General features: G+C 46.5%; 1 protein-coding gene and 1 pseudogene across 1 annotated transcript in view; both read right to left on the bottom strand.

The window, feature by feature from the left end:
- Positions 1 to 18,188, bottom strand: part of LOC146081331 (uncharacterized) — a 97,475-nt gene that overhangs the window by 27,925 nt on the left and 51,362 nt on the right. The window contains exons 15-17 of the mRNA XM_083189481.1: positions 14,613 to 14,731; positions 9,695 to 9,893; positions 8,805 to 9,006 (exon numbers count right to left, since the gene is read on the bottom strand). Coding sequence (XP_083045607.1) covers positions 8,805 to 9,006; positions 9,695 to 9,893; positions 14,613 to 14,731 — 520 coding nt within the window. The remainder of the gene's footprint in view (positions 1 to 8,804; positions 9,007 to 9,694; positions 9,894 to 14,612; positions 14,732 to 18,188) is intronic.
- On the bottom strand, positions 12,327 to 12,940 carry LOC146081332 (chloride intracellular channel protein 1 pseudogene; annotated as a pseudogene).

The raw sequence follows: 18,188 nt of genomic DNA, 5'->3' as shown, positions 1-18,188 counted from the left end.
CGACTACAGGAGTATTTACTCAGAGTAAATAAAAACAAATGTGCATTTTTCCAAGAAAGCATTTCCTACTGTGGACATGTAATCGATAGAGAGGGTCTACACAAGTCGGCTGACAAAATTGAAGCAGTACTGCAAGCACCCCGGCCCCAGTCTGTGTCGCAGCTAAGATCTTACTTGGGTCTAGTCAATTATTATCACAAGTTCTTACCAGATATCTCCACAGTCCTACACCCACTAAATGCCATGTTACAGAAGAGTGCTCGTTGGAAGTGGACAAAAGACTGTGAGGAAGCTTTTGCAGAAACAAAAAGATTGATTACATCTGATAAAGTCCTTACTCATTTTGATCCAACACTGCCGATCAGACTGGCATGTGATGCCTCACCATATGGCATTGGAGCATCAACTAAGAGATGGAAGTGAGAAACCAATTGCATTCGACTCACGGTCTTTGACTGCAGCAGAGAAGAATTATGCTCAAATTGATCGAGAGGCCTTAAGTCTAGTATGGGGAGTGAAGAAATTTCATCAATTTTTGTACGGACAAAGGTTCACATTAGTAACTGATCATCAACCATTGGTGTCAATTTTTAACCCCCAAAAGGGAGTTCCAGTCATGACTGTTGCATGACATGTCTTCAACGTTGGTCATTATTCCAGGGTGCACACTCATATGACATTGAGTTTAAAGGAACAAAACTACATGGCAACGCTGATGGTCTATCACGTTCTCCCTTGCCCCAAGGCAATGAAGCCAGTGACCAAGATGACCTGGACATTTATCACAATATGTTAATAGAACAGCTACCTATAACCAATGACATGATCAATCGGGAAACAAGGAAAGACCCAGTCTTATCTAAGGTAATGGAATTAACTCTCAAAGGTTGGCCTAAACATGGCAATGCTCATATTACGGGTTTTCAGCAAGGAGGGATCAACTTTCTGTCTGTCAAGGAACTCTGTTGTGTGGTTCCAGAGTGGTAATACCGCCCAAACTGAGAAAAAGAGTGTTGGAAAATTTACATGAAGGGCACCTGGGCACAGTAAAAATGAAGAGTCTTGCTAAAAGCTATGTGTTGTGGCCAGGAATCGATGGGCAAATCGAAACATTGACAAAAGGATGTGAAGGGTGTCAAGGAAATCAAAATTCACCATCCACAGCCCCGCTGCACCCCTGGGAATGGCCATCATCTCCATGGCAGCGGGTACATATCGACTTTGCTGGTCCATTCATGAATTGTATGTTTCTTATTGCAGTGGACGCTCATTCAAAATGGCCAGAGGTAATAAATATGAAACCCACTACGTCTGAGAAAACAATTGCGGTACTTGTGAGTTATCCGGGCGCCCGATGTGGAAATTGAATGTCAGTACAATAAGCATTTGATGCGACGCGATTTGCCATCGCGTCGTAATCGCGTCGCATCGTATGCTATTGTATGGTATACAATGGCATGCGATGCGACGCGACGCGATTTTAACACTTCCCGCCCATTTTTAAACCCGCCCTCTGCCACATCTGGCACAAAATCACTGTGAGTGAGTTTTGACAGGAGAAAACAAGTGATTTGCAGTGTTAGTGTGTCTCAGAGTATTTGTGAGGTGAAATTTCTGACATTTGCCCCATATTGCCCCATTTTGCCCCTTACACCCTATTTCCCAGTATGGCTTTGGTGGACAGTATCTTCAGCCTCCCCAAAACTGAAGAGGATACAGTTCAATTCATGCAGGACAATGGGCTGCTTCCATCCACAGCTACCTGTCCAAATGGACACCCAATGCGCCTGTCTGTAAAAGAGCGGAAATGGCGCTGCCACATCAAAAGTTGTAGGAAAAAGCAGAGTCTGCGGGCCTCGCTATTTTACCCCGGATGCAGGCTGCCATTTATGACCATACTGCGCTTTATTTTCTGTTGGTGTGACGAACTCACATCGATAGAGTTTTGCACCAAGAATTTAAAGATATGTAATAAAAGCACTATCTTTTACAATGCATTGATGCGGGAGGCATGTCAATGCGACCTGATGTCCCAGCCTCGACGCCAGATTGGTGGACCAGGGAAAATAGTGGAAGTTGATGAGACACTCTTCGCAAAGAGACAAGCCAATGTCGGCAGAGTTCTCCCACAGCAGTGGGTGTTTGGAGGAGTGTGTCGTGAAACAGGGGACTGTTTTATGCTACCAGTGGAGAAGCGAGATGCGACAACTCTGATTAATGCAATTGTGGAGCACATCGAGCCTGGAAGTACAATTGTCAGCGATTGCTGGCGGGCGTACAAAACCGCAGAACTAGAGCGGGCTGGATACAGTCACTTGAGAGTGAACCACAGATACAATTTTGTGGACCCGGACACTGGAGCACACACCCAAAACATCGAAAGACTATGGGGATGTGCAAAATGGCGGAACAAACGCCAGCGGGGCACAGCCCGCCATCACCTGGACTCTTATATGCAGGAGTTTGTGTGGCGAAAGTGCCTGGCGGGGACAGCCCATTTAACCGCATTCTACATGCACTCAGTTTGTTGGATAAATAATTACGGTGATTAATTATTGTATGCTATGTGTTGCTGTTGTTATAATTTATTTGGCTACATAATTACGGTGAGTAATTATTGTATGCTATGTGTTGTTGTTATTATAATTTATTTCTGATATATGCTAATTACAGTTATTCCTTAAATTCTGTTGCCCTTAATGTGTCAGAAATGAATGATATTGATGAATGATATTGAATGTTCACAACCAAGCCACTATCAACATGAACCCGAAGCGTGGCGAGCGCAGCGAGCCCGCGAGGGGCGGCGGTATGCGTCCTCCGACCTTTTCATGCCCTACTATCCACTAGGGCGTGGAGTGAGAATAGAATAGTGTGGCGAGCGCATCGAGCCACCGAGGCCCGAAGCGTGGCCAGCGCAGCGAGCCCCGCGAGGGGACGCAGATACCTTCACAGGTGAGCGCATACCTTCGTGGGCTTCACAGGTATCCGTGTCCCCTCGCGGGGCTCGCTGCACTCGCCACGCTTCGGGCCTCGGTGGCTCGCTGCGCTCGCCACACTATTCTATTCTCACTCCACGCCCTAGTGGATAGTAGGGCATGAAAAGGTCGGAGGACGCGTACCGCCGCCCCTCGCGGGCTCGCTGCGCTCGCCACGCTTCGGGTTGGCGTCAATAGTGGAGTGGCGTTAACAATGGGGATGGGATTTACGTTTTGACACTTTTTGGGGGTTTTGCCCTGCTAAAATCGGGTGCTGATCTCGTCGCGTCGCATCGCATGCCATGTGGTTAACATGCGATGCGACGTGATCAGATCAGATGGTACCCGATGTAAAATCGGGCTCGGGTGCTGATCTCGTCGCGTCGCATCGCATGCCATTTGGTTAACACACGATGCGACGCGATCCGATGGTATACGATCAAAAATCGGGCGCCCAGATAACTCACAAGTACCACAATTGCTGTTCTGCGAACCATCTTTGCCAGAAATGGTCTACCAGAGCAAGTATGCAGTGACAATGGACCACAATTCGTGTCGAATGAATTCAAAAAGTTCATGTGAGATAATGGCAATAGACATTTCACATCAGCTCCACACCATCCAGCCACTAATGGTTTGGCTGAAAGATTTGTACAAACATTCAAAAAGGCTATCAAGTCAGCACACCAGGAACATCTGCCTTTACAACATAAGATTGACAACTTCCTTTTCATATATCGTAGAACTGAGCACTCTACTACTGGTCAACCACCTGCTGTGCTGTTTATGCAGCGAAACTTGCGGTCTCAGTGGGACTTGATAAAACCAGATGTGAGAAGAAAGGTACAAAACAAACAGTTTCAAACTGTTTAACAGAAACCTACACGATCCTTCGACATTGGCCAAGAGGTTCTTGTCCGTGACTACAGAGGAGACAAATGGCAACCGGGCATAGTTTCTTCAAAATCTGGCCCACTGATGTATGTGATTGAAGTTGGAGGGGAATTGTGGCGTAGACACATTGATCAAATAATTGCGGTCAGGAGGCAGATGACTTGTGAGTCGAAATCTGGACACAGCCAAGCTAGTGATGTAGGGGTTTATGTTTACCCCCCTGGGCCTGGTACAGAGACTGTTCCTGACACTGAGGAAAATGTAAACCCCTCTGCATTTATCTAAGTTGGGAGGAGTGTAGTGTATATAGTTCCTATTGCTGTGTAAGTATCCCGTGGAAGAATTTAACAGATCTTATTTTCTTGTGTGTAAGTTGGCGTATGAATACCGGTAATGTATGTAGTTCCTGCCCTGCAGTTTATGAGTAAAGAAGCATGAAAGGTTTGATATAATATAAGTTACAGACTTAACAATCCCTGCCTCACTGACAGCAGCACATCCCTGCCTCACCGACAGCAGCACATCTTCTCTGCCTCACTGACAGCAGCACATCCCTGCCTCACCAACAACAGCACATCTCTGCCTCACTGACAGGGCTGCCAAGAGGGGGTGGGAGTGGGTATTAATTACCCTAGCCTGGGCTTGCTGGAAAGGCCCAGTGAGGGCCCTGGTCCCCCCCCCCCTCCCAGGCAGCAGCAGCACACACCTACAGGCTCAGCACGAGCGTCTCACTGACAGCGTGAGAGCTAATGCTGAGCCTGCTGTCAGCACATGCTGTAGGTGTGTGCTGCTGCTGCTGCTGCTGCTGAGGAGGCGGGACAATAACACCACTCGACTTTAGACTGTTTTTTCACCCCCCTCTAAACATTTTGGGGGCGTGGCCTAATAGCAGGAGGTCTTGACAGCAGCACATCCCTGCTTTACTAACGGACATACACATTTCTGACTGGCTCAGTGATGCAGACAGAAATCACTGAAGTAATGGCGTAGCAGCCATTTTCTTGGTTATTTCCAAGAATGGTAACACTGGATGTAAAAGATTTGCCATGTGAGATCTGATAGGATCTCTCCTCAACTGAACAACACAGGAAACAATCACGCATTTTACCATTCAGCGCAGCGAATGCAGTGTGCTGGTGATCAGAGAAGTGTAAAGTAAATCACCCAGCTCCTGTCCCTCCATAGAATCCCCTGTAGGTTAAGAAGCATGAATTGAGTAAACACACAAAAAAGATTTCAGCCAATCAGCGTGATTTCAGCCAATTCAGCCAATCAGCGTCCGGCAAGTCTTTTCAAAACCTGCTTCCCGCCCACCGCCCGGCAGCGCTAGTAGGAGCCGGAGTTAACCCACCAGTCCCCGGACCCCCGCTGCCCGGCCCCGGGACCCCGGTAGGAGCCAGCGTTAACCCACCAGTCCCTGGACCCCCGCTGCCCATTCCCGGGACCTCACACTATTGCCCCCACCCTCCAGCGCCCGGTGTGCGTGACCCCCTAGCCCCCCCCCCCCCTAGTTACGGCCCTGATTACAGCGTTACATGCTGGGGCTTGTAGTTCTACAACTGCTCAAGAGCCAATGGATGATGATTTGGGAAAATTAGGAGCATGTAGCATGGGATCAAAAAAAACAATATATAAATGTGCTCAAATTAAAGTGTGTCGCCATGGTTTGGCCGACAATCAGAAGTTAATTAAAGTCTCTTTGAAGTTCAATTTGAATAATCTCTTTGGCGTGTCCAATCAGCAGAGATTTCAACATGTTTCCCTGATCATTGCTCTCCCTTTCAAACCCTTTTATCTTCCCAAACTCCCTGCCTCCCCGTCCTAAGTGAAAACATTTGGCTCATTTTATTCAGCCTGTGTGGCACTGATATTGTGTAATAATCACACTCAGTTTTGTACATTCATCATCCACAAATGACAATCCAGCGATTTGCAAGTTATTATTGGTAACTTTCGTCTGGTAGAATAACAGACATATATTAAAACTGACTAAGATTGATGGATCTATTTATTAATTTTTTAGGTGCACCTGCAACTAAATACCCTCTGAATGTGTCTACGGGGGACTGCAGCAGGTATCGGACATATTTGCTGCAATCTCTCCGCAGAAGCCTAAGGGAACAGATTATTTGCCTTGGCCCCTGTAAGGGCAGTAGAGAGCCTGGCCAATCCCAGGTATGTTTCAGGGGGTGTGGTCTAAGCACTCACCTATGATAAAGCCACCAGGTGATTGGCGAAACGCATCAGGGACCTGCTGGACAAACACCCACTCCATTTGGACCTGGAAAGAAGCCCAAACCAGCCCCCAGGGGTACTTCCGCAATTTGCCCAAAGTGACTTGGATTTTGTGGTACCCACCTCTCCTGGCTAAATCTTTACAAAAAGACTCAATACCAATCCTACCGTGGCCCCAGTTGACATTCGGTGATTCTACCTACCATGGGCCAACCACATGGAGTTCTAATGGATCAGGATGCCTGCCAGTACAATTGGGGTGGTACCTATCACTACTTATTGTATATTGGGGCATATATATACTTCTGATTAGGCGCTGGAGGATTCACACGGTGCTTACCCCATTCTGGTATTATATCCTTCACTTCTTCAGAAGTGCCCTGTCTTTTTTATAAGGGCCTTCAATAAAGGTTCCATGTCATCGGATATCTCCGATATTTTTAATAAAAAAATAAAGTCTGTTATTGGTCTTAGACCTAACATACCGCCCATTCTTGTGTACCCCTGAAGAAGTCTCTTCGGAGACGAAACGCGTTGGGTCTATCTATGCGGTTCCAAAGATCACAAATTGTCAATATTTTATTCATTTATTTTTAATAAATTGTCATTAAGAATGTTGAACTGTCTATCTGCCTAATTTGAGCACTTGACAAGGTGGTGGAATTCTTAGCAGCGCCCTCCACATTTCACTTTTGGTTTCTGTCTTCATCTCCCACTAGCAGGGGAGATTTTGTGGAGGTAGTCGCTTTATATAATTGGAAGCGCTTTCAGGGTCAAACCCCCATTTGCATATATATATATATATATATATGTATATGTATATATATATATATATATATATATATATATATATATATATATATATATATATAGGAACAGACTCCCCTGGCCATTGTACTCAGTGGGTGCTTTACCATATACATTTTATTTTGCTACCTGTTATTATGATATGATTTTTTACTGTTCCACTTTAAAAGCCATTTATTAAAAATAATATCATTATCTTATGTAAAGACAATCCAATCGTTCAATTTTGTTTTTTACATTTATTAGTGTGGCAAGTTCTTCTCTTTTTTTATGGAGTGGTCTAATTGCAGGAGGCGTGGCCATGCACCCATAGAAAAAAATATTACTTTAAGCACCTCCCTGGTCACAATGCAGACCCACACATAGCAATATGTGAGTCTGTTACATACAGTACTGTATACCCCTTTAAGTGACACCTTTATATTTCCCATTATGTGCATTTCCATCTTCACAGACTGCAGAGCTGCACAGGGAAAAAAAGAAATGTTGGGCTGCCATAATTCTCAAGTACATGCGCGGATGCCCAGGAATGAGAGTACTTGAACTTCACATCTTCCCTTTGCCAGTACTTTCACATATCATTTCTCCCACAGCCTCAATGGCAGAAAATTACCGTTGCTGCATTGTATCTCATTCATTTCATTAAAATAGAGAGCGACATACATTTCTGATGGTTTAGCGCCATACATTTTTTTGCCTTTGATGGCAGTATTTTCATCATTCGATGTCGGCTTTCCGATGGTAGCTGCCATAGAATGGTGTGGAAGCGATGGGCATCCAATATTAAAATACAGCTGAAATCAGCTGATTAACTTATGCCAACCATCTGAATATTTTTTTCTCCATTTGCTGCGATGGTTAGTTACCTTTATACCAAAAGTTTTGATGGCCAAAGCCCCAGGCGGATGATCGTCCCTAGTTACAAATCCCTCCCTTTTCCCTATCCTGTGATTTCATTGGCTTCTAATCAGTTTATAGGCTGCATATTCATAAACATTGGCCATCCCTACATACAGTACTTGCTACATAATTGCTGCGTGAGCAATAGGTCCACCTTAAAATTACACTAGGTACTTGTGTACTTTCACGGCTCCCACGATGTGCATCGTACATGGAAAAATCGCATCGCATCGCATGCGATGCGATGTCATTTTTCACAGAAATTATGGACATGAGTTGACATCATGTAAAATGCACCCCAAATGTCATTTTTCACACTGTACCACCCCCACTATCAACGCCAACCCGAAGCGTGGCGAGCGCAGCGAGCCCGCGAGGGGCGGTGGTATGCGTCCTACGACCTTTACATACCCCCACTATCCACGTCGGCGTGGAGTTGAGAAAAGAAAGTGTGGCGAGCGCAGCGAGCCACCGAGCCCGAAGCGTGGCGAGCGGACACGGATACCTGTGAAGACCGCGAGGGGACACGGATACCAGTGAAGGTATCCGCGGCCCCTCGCGGGGCTCGCTGCGCTCGCCACGCTTCGGGCTCGGTGGCTCGCTGTGCTCGCCACACTTTCTATTCTAAACTCCACGCCGACGTGGATAGTGGGGGTATGAAAAGGTCGTAGGACGCGTACCGCCGCCCCTCGCGGGCTTGCTGCGTTGATAGTGGGGGTGGTACAGTGTGAAAAATGACATTTGGGGTGCATTTTACATGATGTCAACTCATGTCCATAATTTCTGTGAAAAATGACATTGCATCGCATCAGATCGCATGCGATCTCATGCGATTTTATAAAAATGCACAAAACCACGGGAAAATCACATCGCATGCCATCGCATGCCATCGCATGCCACTACATATGGCATGCGATGGGAGCCCTGAAAGTACACAAGTACCTTACACTATACTGTATTAATAGGCATTTTTGGAAGTGTTTTACATACCTTAATCTGAATTGTGACTTTTTTCAGGTCTTCCTCTTGATCTGTAGTGAGATCGTCATCGTAGAAGAGGGATAAAGGGGCGCAGCTGCTGTGGATGTGTTCCCCAAACTTTGATTTCGTGTTTTTGCTCAGGTTTTCCTCTATTTGTAGAAGCATCGTAGCCTGCTGCATTGCTGCATTTGCTGTTGCGTTATCATAGACCCTGTAAATAACAATGTAACCATTAACCTACGCACCGTACTCTCTGGGAGGAAGCAGGTGAGTCGGCATAGCAGTGGGAGCCTGGGGGAAGGGCCACAAAATGTTGGGCACATCACACAGCATATTAGGCTGTGCGTAGGGATGGCCATCGACCATCGATGATTCGAAATCATCGATGGTTCATGGCCGATGTCGAATACTTTTGCCATCGATGGGGAAGAACCAGATGGTTTCCCTCCATCGATGGAACAGCAAAACGATGTTTTGCTTTTTTTTTTCAAAGTGCCGGGACACTGAGCATAGCTCCGCCCCCTAACACCCGCGTAGCCCCGCCCCCGTGTTTTGATTGGCCCACAGGCCAATCAATCAAACACAATGGATGACCATCGATTTGGAAAAATATTGATGGTCATTCATTGCATAGTTTAACACTATCGATGGCCTGTTGCAGAATTGCCATCGATGGCAACCATCGATGGCAATGGCAACGATGGCCATCCCTAGCTGTGCGGTGGGCGTAGTTGCATGTTCATGTCCGGCAAAGCAGGGGGGAGTGGCTATGATCACATGATTCAGAATGCTAAAACTATGGCAAGGCATGCTGGGATGCGTAGTTTCACAACAGCTGGAGGGCCGCAGGTTGGACATTGCCTGCTGTAAAGTGTTTTGCTGGCCGTATACCGTAGTACCTTTGAAATGTATCAGCCAGAAGTGCTATCAGCAGGTTGATACAGAGAATGGACGACACCCCAAGGAATGTGCCACATAGTAAATAAGCCATGACCGGGTCAACAGCATACATGTCCTCGAAGTTGTAATCATCCACCAGTGTCATCCGGAATACGGTGTACAACATCTGAGGGACACTGGCCATGTTCTCTACTAGACCTACAGTGCGCACAGGAGAAACACATGTATATTATTGCCTCAAGCGTGATTATTAATCTGTCAATACATTGATAACAATTAGACGGGTATGTATCAAGCCTTGTGGATATATTTTCATTTGAGTTAATTCCAACTGGAGTACGGGGGCTCCAGTGGGAATTAATGTAATCCCACCTTTGCCCCCTCAGCTCTGCTATGTACATGCGCTAAATTCCCTCAGGACATGAAGAAGCCAGACCCAGGGGAGGGTTTCTGAAGGATCCCTATCCTGAAAAATGTTATGAAAGACAGCCCATAGACTACTATGGATTACGCATTTCCGAGCTTGGCAGTTGCATTCATCAGGTTGGTAAATCTGGGAGCCCAGCAGCTTCATATACTAGGGAAGGCCATCGACCATCGATGATTCAAAATCATCGATGGTTTATGGCCGATGTTGAATACTTTTGCCATCGATGGGGGAGAACCAGATGGTTTCTCTCCATCGATGGAACAGCAAAATGATGGGTTTTTTTTAAAGTGCATAGCTCCGCCCCTGACACCCACGAAGCCCCCCCCCGTGTTTTGATTGGCCCACAGGTCAATCAATCAAACACAATGGATGACTATCGATATGTAAAAATATCGATGGTCAGCCATTGCCTAGTTTAGTACTATCGATGGCCAGTTGCAGAATTACCATCGATGGCAACCATTGATGGCAAGGGCAACGATGGCCATCCCTACCATATACACCCATGGGGGCTGCCGGAAATTAAGTGTCCCCAGCAGATAGCTCTGATATCTTTTGTAGTACCTCCTTGTTACATCTTGGGGATATTTTAATTTTGGAGCATCCCTTTAAAAGTGATGTTTTGGGGTATATGCTGTAAATATACATTAATAAATAGGCCCCTTGGAGAGAGATAATCTGACCAAATCTTCCAATCAGCACCTACATTTGATTTGCCTATCACAGTCTTTGAATGACAGATACTGTATCTGTCTGCAAGGCTTGGTTGGTACATCTACCTTTAGTGATTTTCCATTATTATTATATAAATGTGACATCATTCCAGTGAATGAGAGAACAGTCAGGGGCGGAGTAAGCTACACTGAGACAGCTTTGTAATGTCTGAGATGCGACCCATCATAACCTATCCTGCACTGATGGACTGTAAGAAGGACAAGCAGCCTGCCTGAAGGAGGTAATGCTGTGTCTGCAAAAGCCGATGTCTTGATCTAAAATGCAGCAGTAAAGCACTGACTCCAGGGGTTGTATGTAAATGTAATTTCCCAGGCTCTCAGAATCCTGTTCGGAGTCCTGGATGTTATGTAACCAAGATGACATTGAGCAGTGCTACATCTAACAGTTGTACTGCTAGTTAGATACTTCCGACCTAGATACTTCAATATAGTGAAACTGAGAAAGGTACAGTGTATCCTAAATGAATGCAAGTAACTCCTCACTCATACCCTCACCACCTCATCTCCATCCCAGCTCACCCTCCAACTGTACATCCTAAGTTCTCAGCAGGGCCCTCCTCCCTCTCATTATCCTCCTATTACTCTCCATGTCTATTGTCGCCTTGTCCCCAGCAGCGGCTCTTTTACTGTTCCGCCACAGTGGGTACAGGATTATAACAAGATGCCCCAAGCTAATCACCAGTGCTCGGCAACCTGCACCCTACTTCTGTCCTAGTATGGAGCAGGGGCTTTTGGTAGTGTGGTGCCAGTCTGTGACATCATAGTGTGATTGCGCTTTTTCAGCCCTTTACCAACAGTTAGGAGCTACAGGTAGTTTACAGGTAAGAAGCTGCTCCCCCACGGCAGAACTGCAGAATTTGTCTTTTAAGATATGAATCCCACTTGCTAACGTGTATTCAAAGGACGAGACTTGGATAATGTGGCAGGGCAGTATTCGGCATGTTCGCTATAATATATAACTGATCACCCGCATGTGTATAAAACAGTTTGGAATGAATCATCTCATTTATCTGTCTTGGAGGTTGGTTGCAAAAGATAAAAAAATGAAAACAAAATTCATTGTAGCAAATAAAACTATAGTGTCAGTCATACGAACTGGAAGAAGTCTTTCCTTCATGAGGAAATTAAAGAATTTAAGGCACAATTGAAATGAATTATCCCTTATGACCGTTTTCTAGTACTGCAGTCACAGCCTACAGTATGCGAGCAATTAAAGTAAACTGCCGCCTAGAGGTGGTGTCCGGCAACTACATTCTATTGTATTACTGTATGACATTGCCCCGAATGAAGGGGCTGGGTGGGAGGAGAGAAACAAATCATTAAATGACTGGCAGGCGGACAGGACAATTGATGCGCTATCGTTCTTAAAGATACATAAAGCTAGGAATGCTATGTTTCTATTGTCTTTCTTTTATGGAATTTAAATACGAGGATCTCCTCTTTCCTTCGGTAAGGAGCCAGGTCTGGTTACTTGGCCACCTCACTGTATGCTTGTACAAATTCATCTTTGGCCGGACATGTATTAAAAAAACTCTTCACGTTGGTTGGCGTATTTCAGGAAGCGTTGTATGCCAGAGAACTCGTCTGGGATCCACCATGTACAATGTGTAGTTTAGGGAGTAGGTTGCAGTCCTCTAGCATCAGCTCATCTCCGTCCAGGAACTTCCTCTGTGACACGGTCTCATCCTCTGCACTGTTCTCATCTATTTCATCCGTAAGAGGAGTGGTCAGGTAAGTGTCCAGGATCCACAGGGCCTACAGCAGCCCTTTCTCCAGAGTTTGGTTGAGTGCTGGGTTGGAGTTCTTGATGTAGGCAGAGAACTTGGCAAAGCCATCAAGCTTAGCTCTGTTGGACTCAGATTTCTTAGTCGCCAACTTTGGGTGGGCACAGGGTCTCATCCAGACCTCTTCTATCTTTTTAGTATCTGTCCTGAGGTCCCCTCGGAATAGCAGGAAGGGTGGCTGAGATACGGGGGCAAGCCAGAGGACCATGAATAGGTGCTGGGAGAAGGCGCAGTTTCTTATGGCCTGTCCATCACTGCAGCCTTCAAAAATAACTCCACTTCTGGCTGCTGGGACATTTTGCCAGATGCTCATATTCCTCTGTTCTCTTCTTCAGCCAACAAATAAATAAAAGTTTTGCTAGAGAGAACCCAGCAGAGAATGTGTGATGTGAATGGGTGCTGCCTCGTTGCCTAGGGGGTGGGGTGGGAAGTGACTGCAGGGCTTGCATTTAATTTGCTGAAAATAACCCTCCAAAAATGGCTGCTGCATTGGAGGAGACTGATGCTAGAGGTCTGACTGGACCTCTAGCGTCTTTCAGAGAAGTGATGCGTGCACAGCATTACTGAGATGGGCCGGAATCTGGAAATGCATGCATACTTGCGCCGTACAAGCATGTAGCCCCTAGCAAACAGCATGAAACCCATGGCAATGAGCACGTAACTCCTGGCAACTAGAGCAATGAGCATGAAACCCTTGCCAAGGAACATGAAATCCCTGGCAATGAGCATGAAATGCCTGGCAACAAGCATGAAACCCTTGCCAATGAGCAGGAAACCCCTGGCAACCAACAGGAAACCACTGGCAACAGAGGCAGAACTACCATTGGTGCAGTAGATGTAGTGCACCGGAGCCCCTTAGGAGTATAGGGCCCACTTTTGCCCCTGTTATCTTCTTCCTGTCACCCACTGTTTTTCCCTGTTGCACTTTGCCTCTCCCTGTCACCCTCTGCCTCTCCTTGCCTCTTCCTGTCACTCTCTGCCTCCCCCTGCCTCTTCCTATCACACTCTACCTCCCCTACCTCTCCCTGACACACTCTGCCTCCCTCTGCCTCTCCCTGTCACACTCTGCCTCCCCCTACCTCTTCCTGTCACATTTTGCCTCCCCCTGCCTCTTCCTGTCACACTCTGCCTCCCCCTACCTCTTCCTGTCACACTCTACCTCCTCCTGCCTCTCCCTGTCACACTCTGCCTCTCTTTGTCACCCTCTGCCTCTCCCTGTCACCCTCTGCCTCTCCCTGCCTCTTCCTGTCACACTCTGCCTCCCCTGCCTCTTCCTGTCACACTCTACCTCCCCTTACAACTTCCTGTCGCATTCTACCTCCCCCTGCCTCTCCCTGTCACACTCTGCCTCCCTCTGCCTCTTCCTGTCACACCCTGCCTCTCTCTGTCACCCATATTGCATATTGTGAACTTGAGTTGGGGAGTAGGAGGGGGCCCAAATAATTTTTTTTGCACCTGGGCCCATAAGTTCCACCACTGCCTGGCATTAAGTATGCAGGTAAAAAATTTAAATTAATGTATCAACGGGGGAGGAGGCAGCTCCAAAAACTTTTTTTTTGGCAGGGTGTGCAACATTTCTAGTTACACCCAGGCCCACCATTAGGACACCTGCTCTGGAAGAGAGAATACAGGCTGGTGCTGCAGCTGCTTCTCTCCCCCGCTCAGCACACGGCAATGCAGCAGCAGTCTGTATGCCCGGCTCCCTGCAGTGGGGGAGGGGGGGCACGGGCCCTGGCCTCTCCATCAGTCCCAGGCCTGGGTAAAAAGTACCTGCTCCCCCCCCCCCCTTTCGACGGCCCTGGTTACACCACTGTCCAATGGGGCATGAAGTACGGAGCATAGTACTAATGCCATATGAAATATTTGAAATAGTTGTCCTGTCTTGTGCAGACCGTATGCACCAATACATGCGGCACAGTTCTCTTCATATCACATATATAAGGGTCCCAAATAATGCATTCACATATACCTCCAAAAATGATCCAGAAGGCACAGGCGTAGGGGATGTAGAATTCTCCATATAGAAACAGGAATTTAAGCAAGTCTGTTACAATCTTTCCCAGCATCACTATGAAAGGGCCAAGAAGACTGTGGGAGAAAGCAAAATAAACATTACACAAAGCACCAGGCACGAGGAATTGGAGCATATTCAACCCAATGACACATTATTAATGTACGACCTCTGCTTAGTTCTTACATTTCCTCAGAAATGCAGCTGGAAATGCACTTGTGCCTTTATGATGCATCAGAGACCAAAATGACATTTTACTATTGAATACTGGAGGTAATTTTACGCTTGGCTGGAAATGTCAGCCGTAACATCTTAGGTTTGCTGTCCAGGACAATGATTTGCAAGTTCGCCTTAATGATAATATTAGGGAAGATGTCTGTAATCCTGGATTAGGCTGCCTGGGCAGGAGCATAGACATTAGTGTCCTAGTTTACTGTATGTAGGAGACGCACCCTTGTAACCTGTTTATTATTGCCTAAAGTAGAGGTATGGGCTGTTTTACATTTCATAGTGCATTTGATGCCACAGTCGTTCTGCAACAATTTCATAACCATTCTGTTCAGGTGCTCACTTATGTCTAGGGTGGCCAATCCCGGGATCGAGCATTTTTCAATCTTGAAACCCGGGATTGAAAAAATGCTCCAGGATTGGCATCCCTAGATCTTACTTTTTTTCTATGTCTTCCCTCTGACCTCCATACATGTTCCAGTCACAGCACCCGTGTCCTCACCAGAGGCAGAACTCTGGGAGGCAATGGAGTCATCTGCCACCGGGCTCCTGCTCCCAAGGGGGCACCTCTCCTCCCCATGGAAGTTTAAATTAGTCATTTAAAAGCCAACAATATTGCTTCTGTGGCTGAGTTCTGAAAAATATATGTTATCTCTATCTATCTATATTTCTGAACAGAAATATATATTTTATATAAGGTTATATAGGATTGTGTGTGTGAGGGGGGGGGGGGGAGGGGGGGCACCAATATATATCTTGCCTCCGGGCAACTGGAACGAACTTACGCCACTGGTCCTCACTATCACATCAGTCATCTCCTGAAAGCCATTCTGTACATGACATCACTGCCAACATAATTTGCACTCCAAATACATATACTTACCTACCAAATTTGGGTCCCCCTCCCACATTTAGTGGGGCCCCCGCATCAGCCCCCACACCCCCTCCCTCTGCCGGTTAAATACCAGCATTTGTGGCTCTTTAGAGAGGGGGTGGGGATAAAATTACACAAATCATCCTCATTTTGTACCCCCCCTTCCCGCAAATTCCGGGAACAGGGGTGGGGCTTAAAGATGGCGAGCCCCGCTCCCACTCCCCAGAAAAGCTGCAGAGAGTCTCCTCTTCTGGCTTCTCCCGTAGAGGAGACACTTAAGGTAGGCAAGTATGCTCCAGAATGCTGAGCAAATGGAGTACATGCTCAACGGTGCCAATTTTTCGCAGAACGTCCCGTTGGGAGTCCCTCCTGCCAGGTGCTGCTCTGTTGAGCAGAGCAGCGGTGAATAGATGCTGTGCGCATGCTTACAGCGTCTATTCCAGGAGACAGGGGGGCTGAGGGCATGGCCAGCAGCACAAAGAGCCCTGGCCATGCCTCCACAGCAGAAAAAAAACACGGGCCAAGCCACAAAATTTTAGGCATGTACTTACAACATGTGCGGGAGTCCCGATCTATGGATTTCAAAGCTTGGGATGTCTGTCCGTGAAGTAAAATTAGATTTAAGTGCAAAGATGCTATTGTACAGTCTCAGTAATATAAATGTAGAATATTGTAATTATTCCAAATATGCAGATGTAATTCCAGCACAGAAACACGCGCTGTGCTTTGTAGTGAGCAGGCCGCGTTTCAGACCCATAACATTCAGAACATTCTCTGCTTTGATGAAGCCGAGGCATTTTCAGCATTTTATGAATATCTGTCATTACAGTGAGGGGTAACTAGCACTCGCTGTAATGCACATTTATGCCGGCGTCCTGGACAATGACCCCTCAGCTCCTGGTAGGCTACTCAGAATGGGCTGTCATCGTGCCTTTGTAAGAGCATACTACAAGTGAGGGCGGCGTGATTGGCTGGAGCTACGCTTCTAACAATGTATTCTATAATTCACTAGGAACCGATTTATTCAACGTTATCATTTTTTCTTCAGTGATTACTACAGTTTTTTTTTTTTAAGAACAAAATTATCGTCAATATATTTCTAGCTCACTACTGTGCTAAGCAGGAACGCTCATATAGGTCACACGGAAAATGTGGATTTTAAAAGGCATTTGAGGGTCCAATATGATCACAATTTTTTAACAGCAGCACAGATGATTTCAGTGAGTTTGTTTGGGAAGTCACCAATTTAGTAAGAAAGGGGCAGCACGTGGTAGGAGGGGATACGGTCATTAGGTCCACAACAACTAGGTCGACAAGCATTGGGTCAACACCACTAGGTCGACATGCAGCAAGGTCGACATGGGTTAAGGTCGACATGGGTCAAGGTCAACGTGGATCTAGGTCGACACAAGCATTAGGTCGACATGGGCTAGGTCGACAGTCAAAAGGTCAACATGGGGTTTTTCACTGTTTTCTGAGCCGACATGTGCCAACTGGCGGTATTTCATGCCCTACCATCCACTAGGCCATGGGTCCTCAAACTGTGGCCCTCCAGATGTGGTGAAACTACAAATCCCAGCATGCCTTGCCACAGTTTTCCTATAAGGGAGAGTTAAAATTGTGGCAAGGCATGCTGGGAATTGTAGTTTCACAACATCTGGAGGGCCGCAGTTTGAGGACCCATGCACTAGGGTGTGGTGGGAGAATAAAATAGTATGCCGAGCATAGCGAGGCACCGTGCCCGAAGCATTGCGAGCGATGCGAGGGGATGCGGTGCACTTCAATCTGTGTCTATGTCGACTGTGTCGACATTCGGGTAAAAAAACCTTTTGGCTGTCGACCTAGCCCATGTCGACCTAATGCTTGTGTTGACCTAATGTCATGTCGACCTAGACCCATGTCGACCTAGTGGTATCGACCCGATGCTTTTCGACTTAGTTGTTGTAGACCAAACGATCCACACCTGGCAGGAGAGATGTGACAAGAGGAATGGAGGACACAAGGAAACCACAGAGTGATGATTACAGTTATATAGTGAAAGGTGCAGGGTCCCCCAGCAGCACAGATTATATCAGGGTATGAGTGATGTGTTAGTAAGGGCAGGGCTGTATGTAACAGGGGTGAAATGTAATAAGTTGGGTGTTCTATTTCATGGCCATACCAACATCCCATGTGATATAGAACTCCCATCTTTGTACATTCCCCCCCCCCCCCCCCCCCGATATGAGGATATTGAGGCAGCAGGAAACCACAGACTGAGAGTTATATAGTGAAATAAATGTATTTTGTACATGTGGAATACAGAGCAGGATGGCGCTGTCACATGTGGTATGACTGAGTCAGTGGGGAGTTTGTATTTTCTCCCTGAATTCATTCAGGATTCCCTCCAGGTTATCTGGTTTCCTCCTAAACATAATGTTTGGGTCAACTGA

Source organism: Crinia signifera, chromosome 5 (genome assembly GCF_055691185.1).
Source record: "Crinia signifera chromosome 5, ASM5569118v1, whole genome shotgun sequence".
Taxonomy (NCBI): domain Eukaryota; kingdom Metazoa; phylum Chordata; class Amphibia; order Anura; family Myobatrachidae; genus Crinia; species Crinia signifera.
Note: the sequence above shows the minus strand (reverse complement) of the source record. Positions and strands in the feature narration are given on the sequence as shown.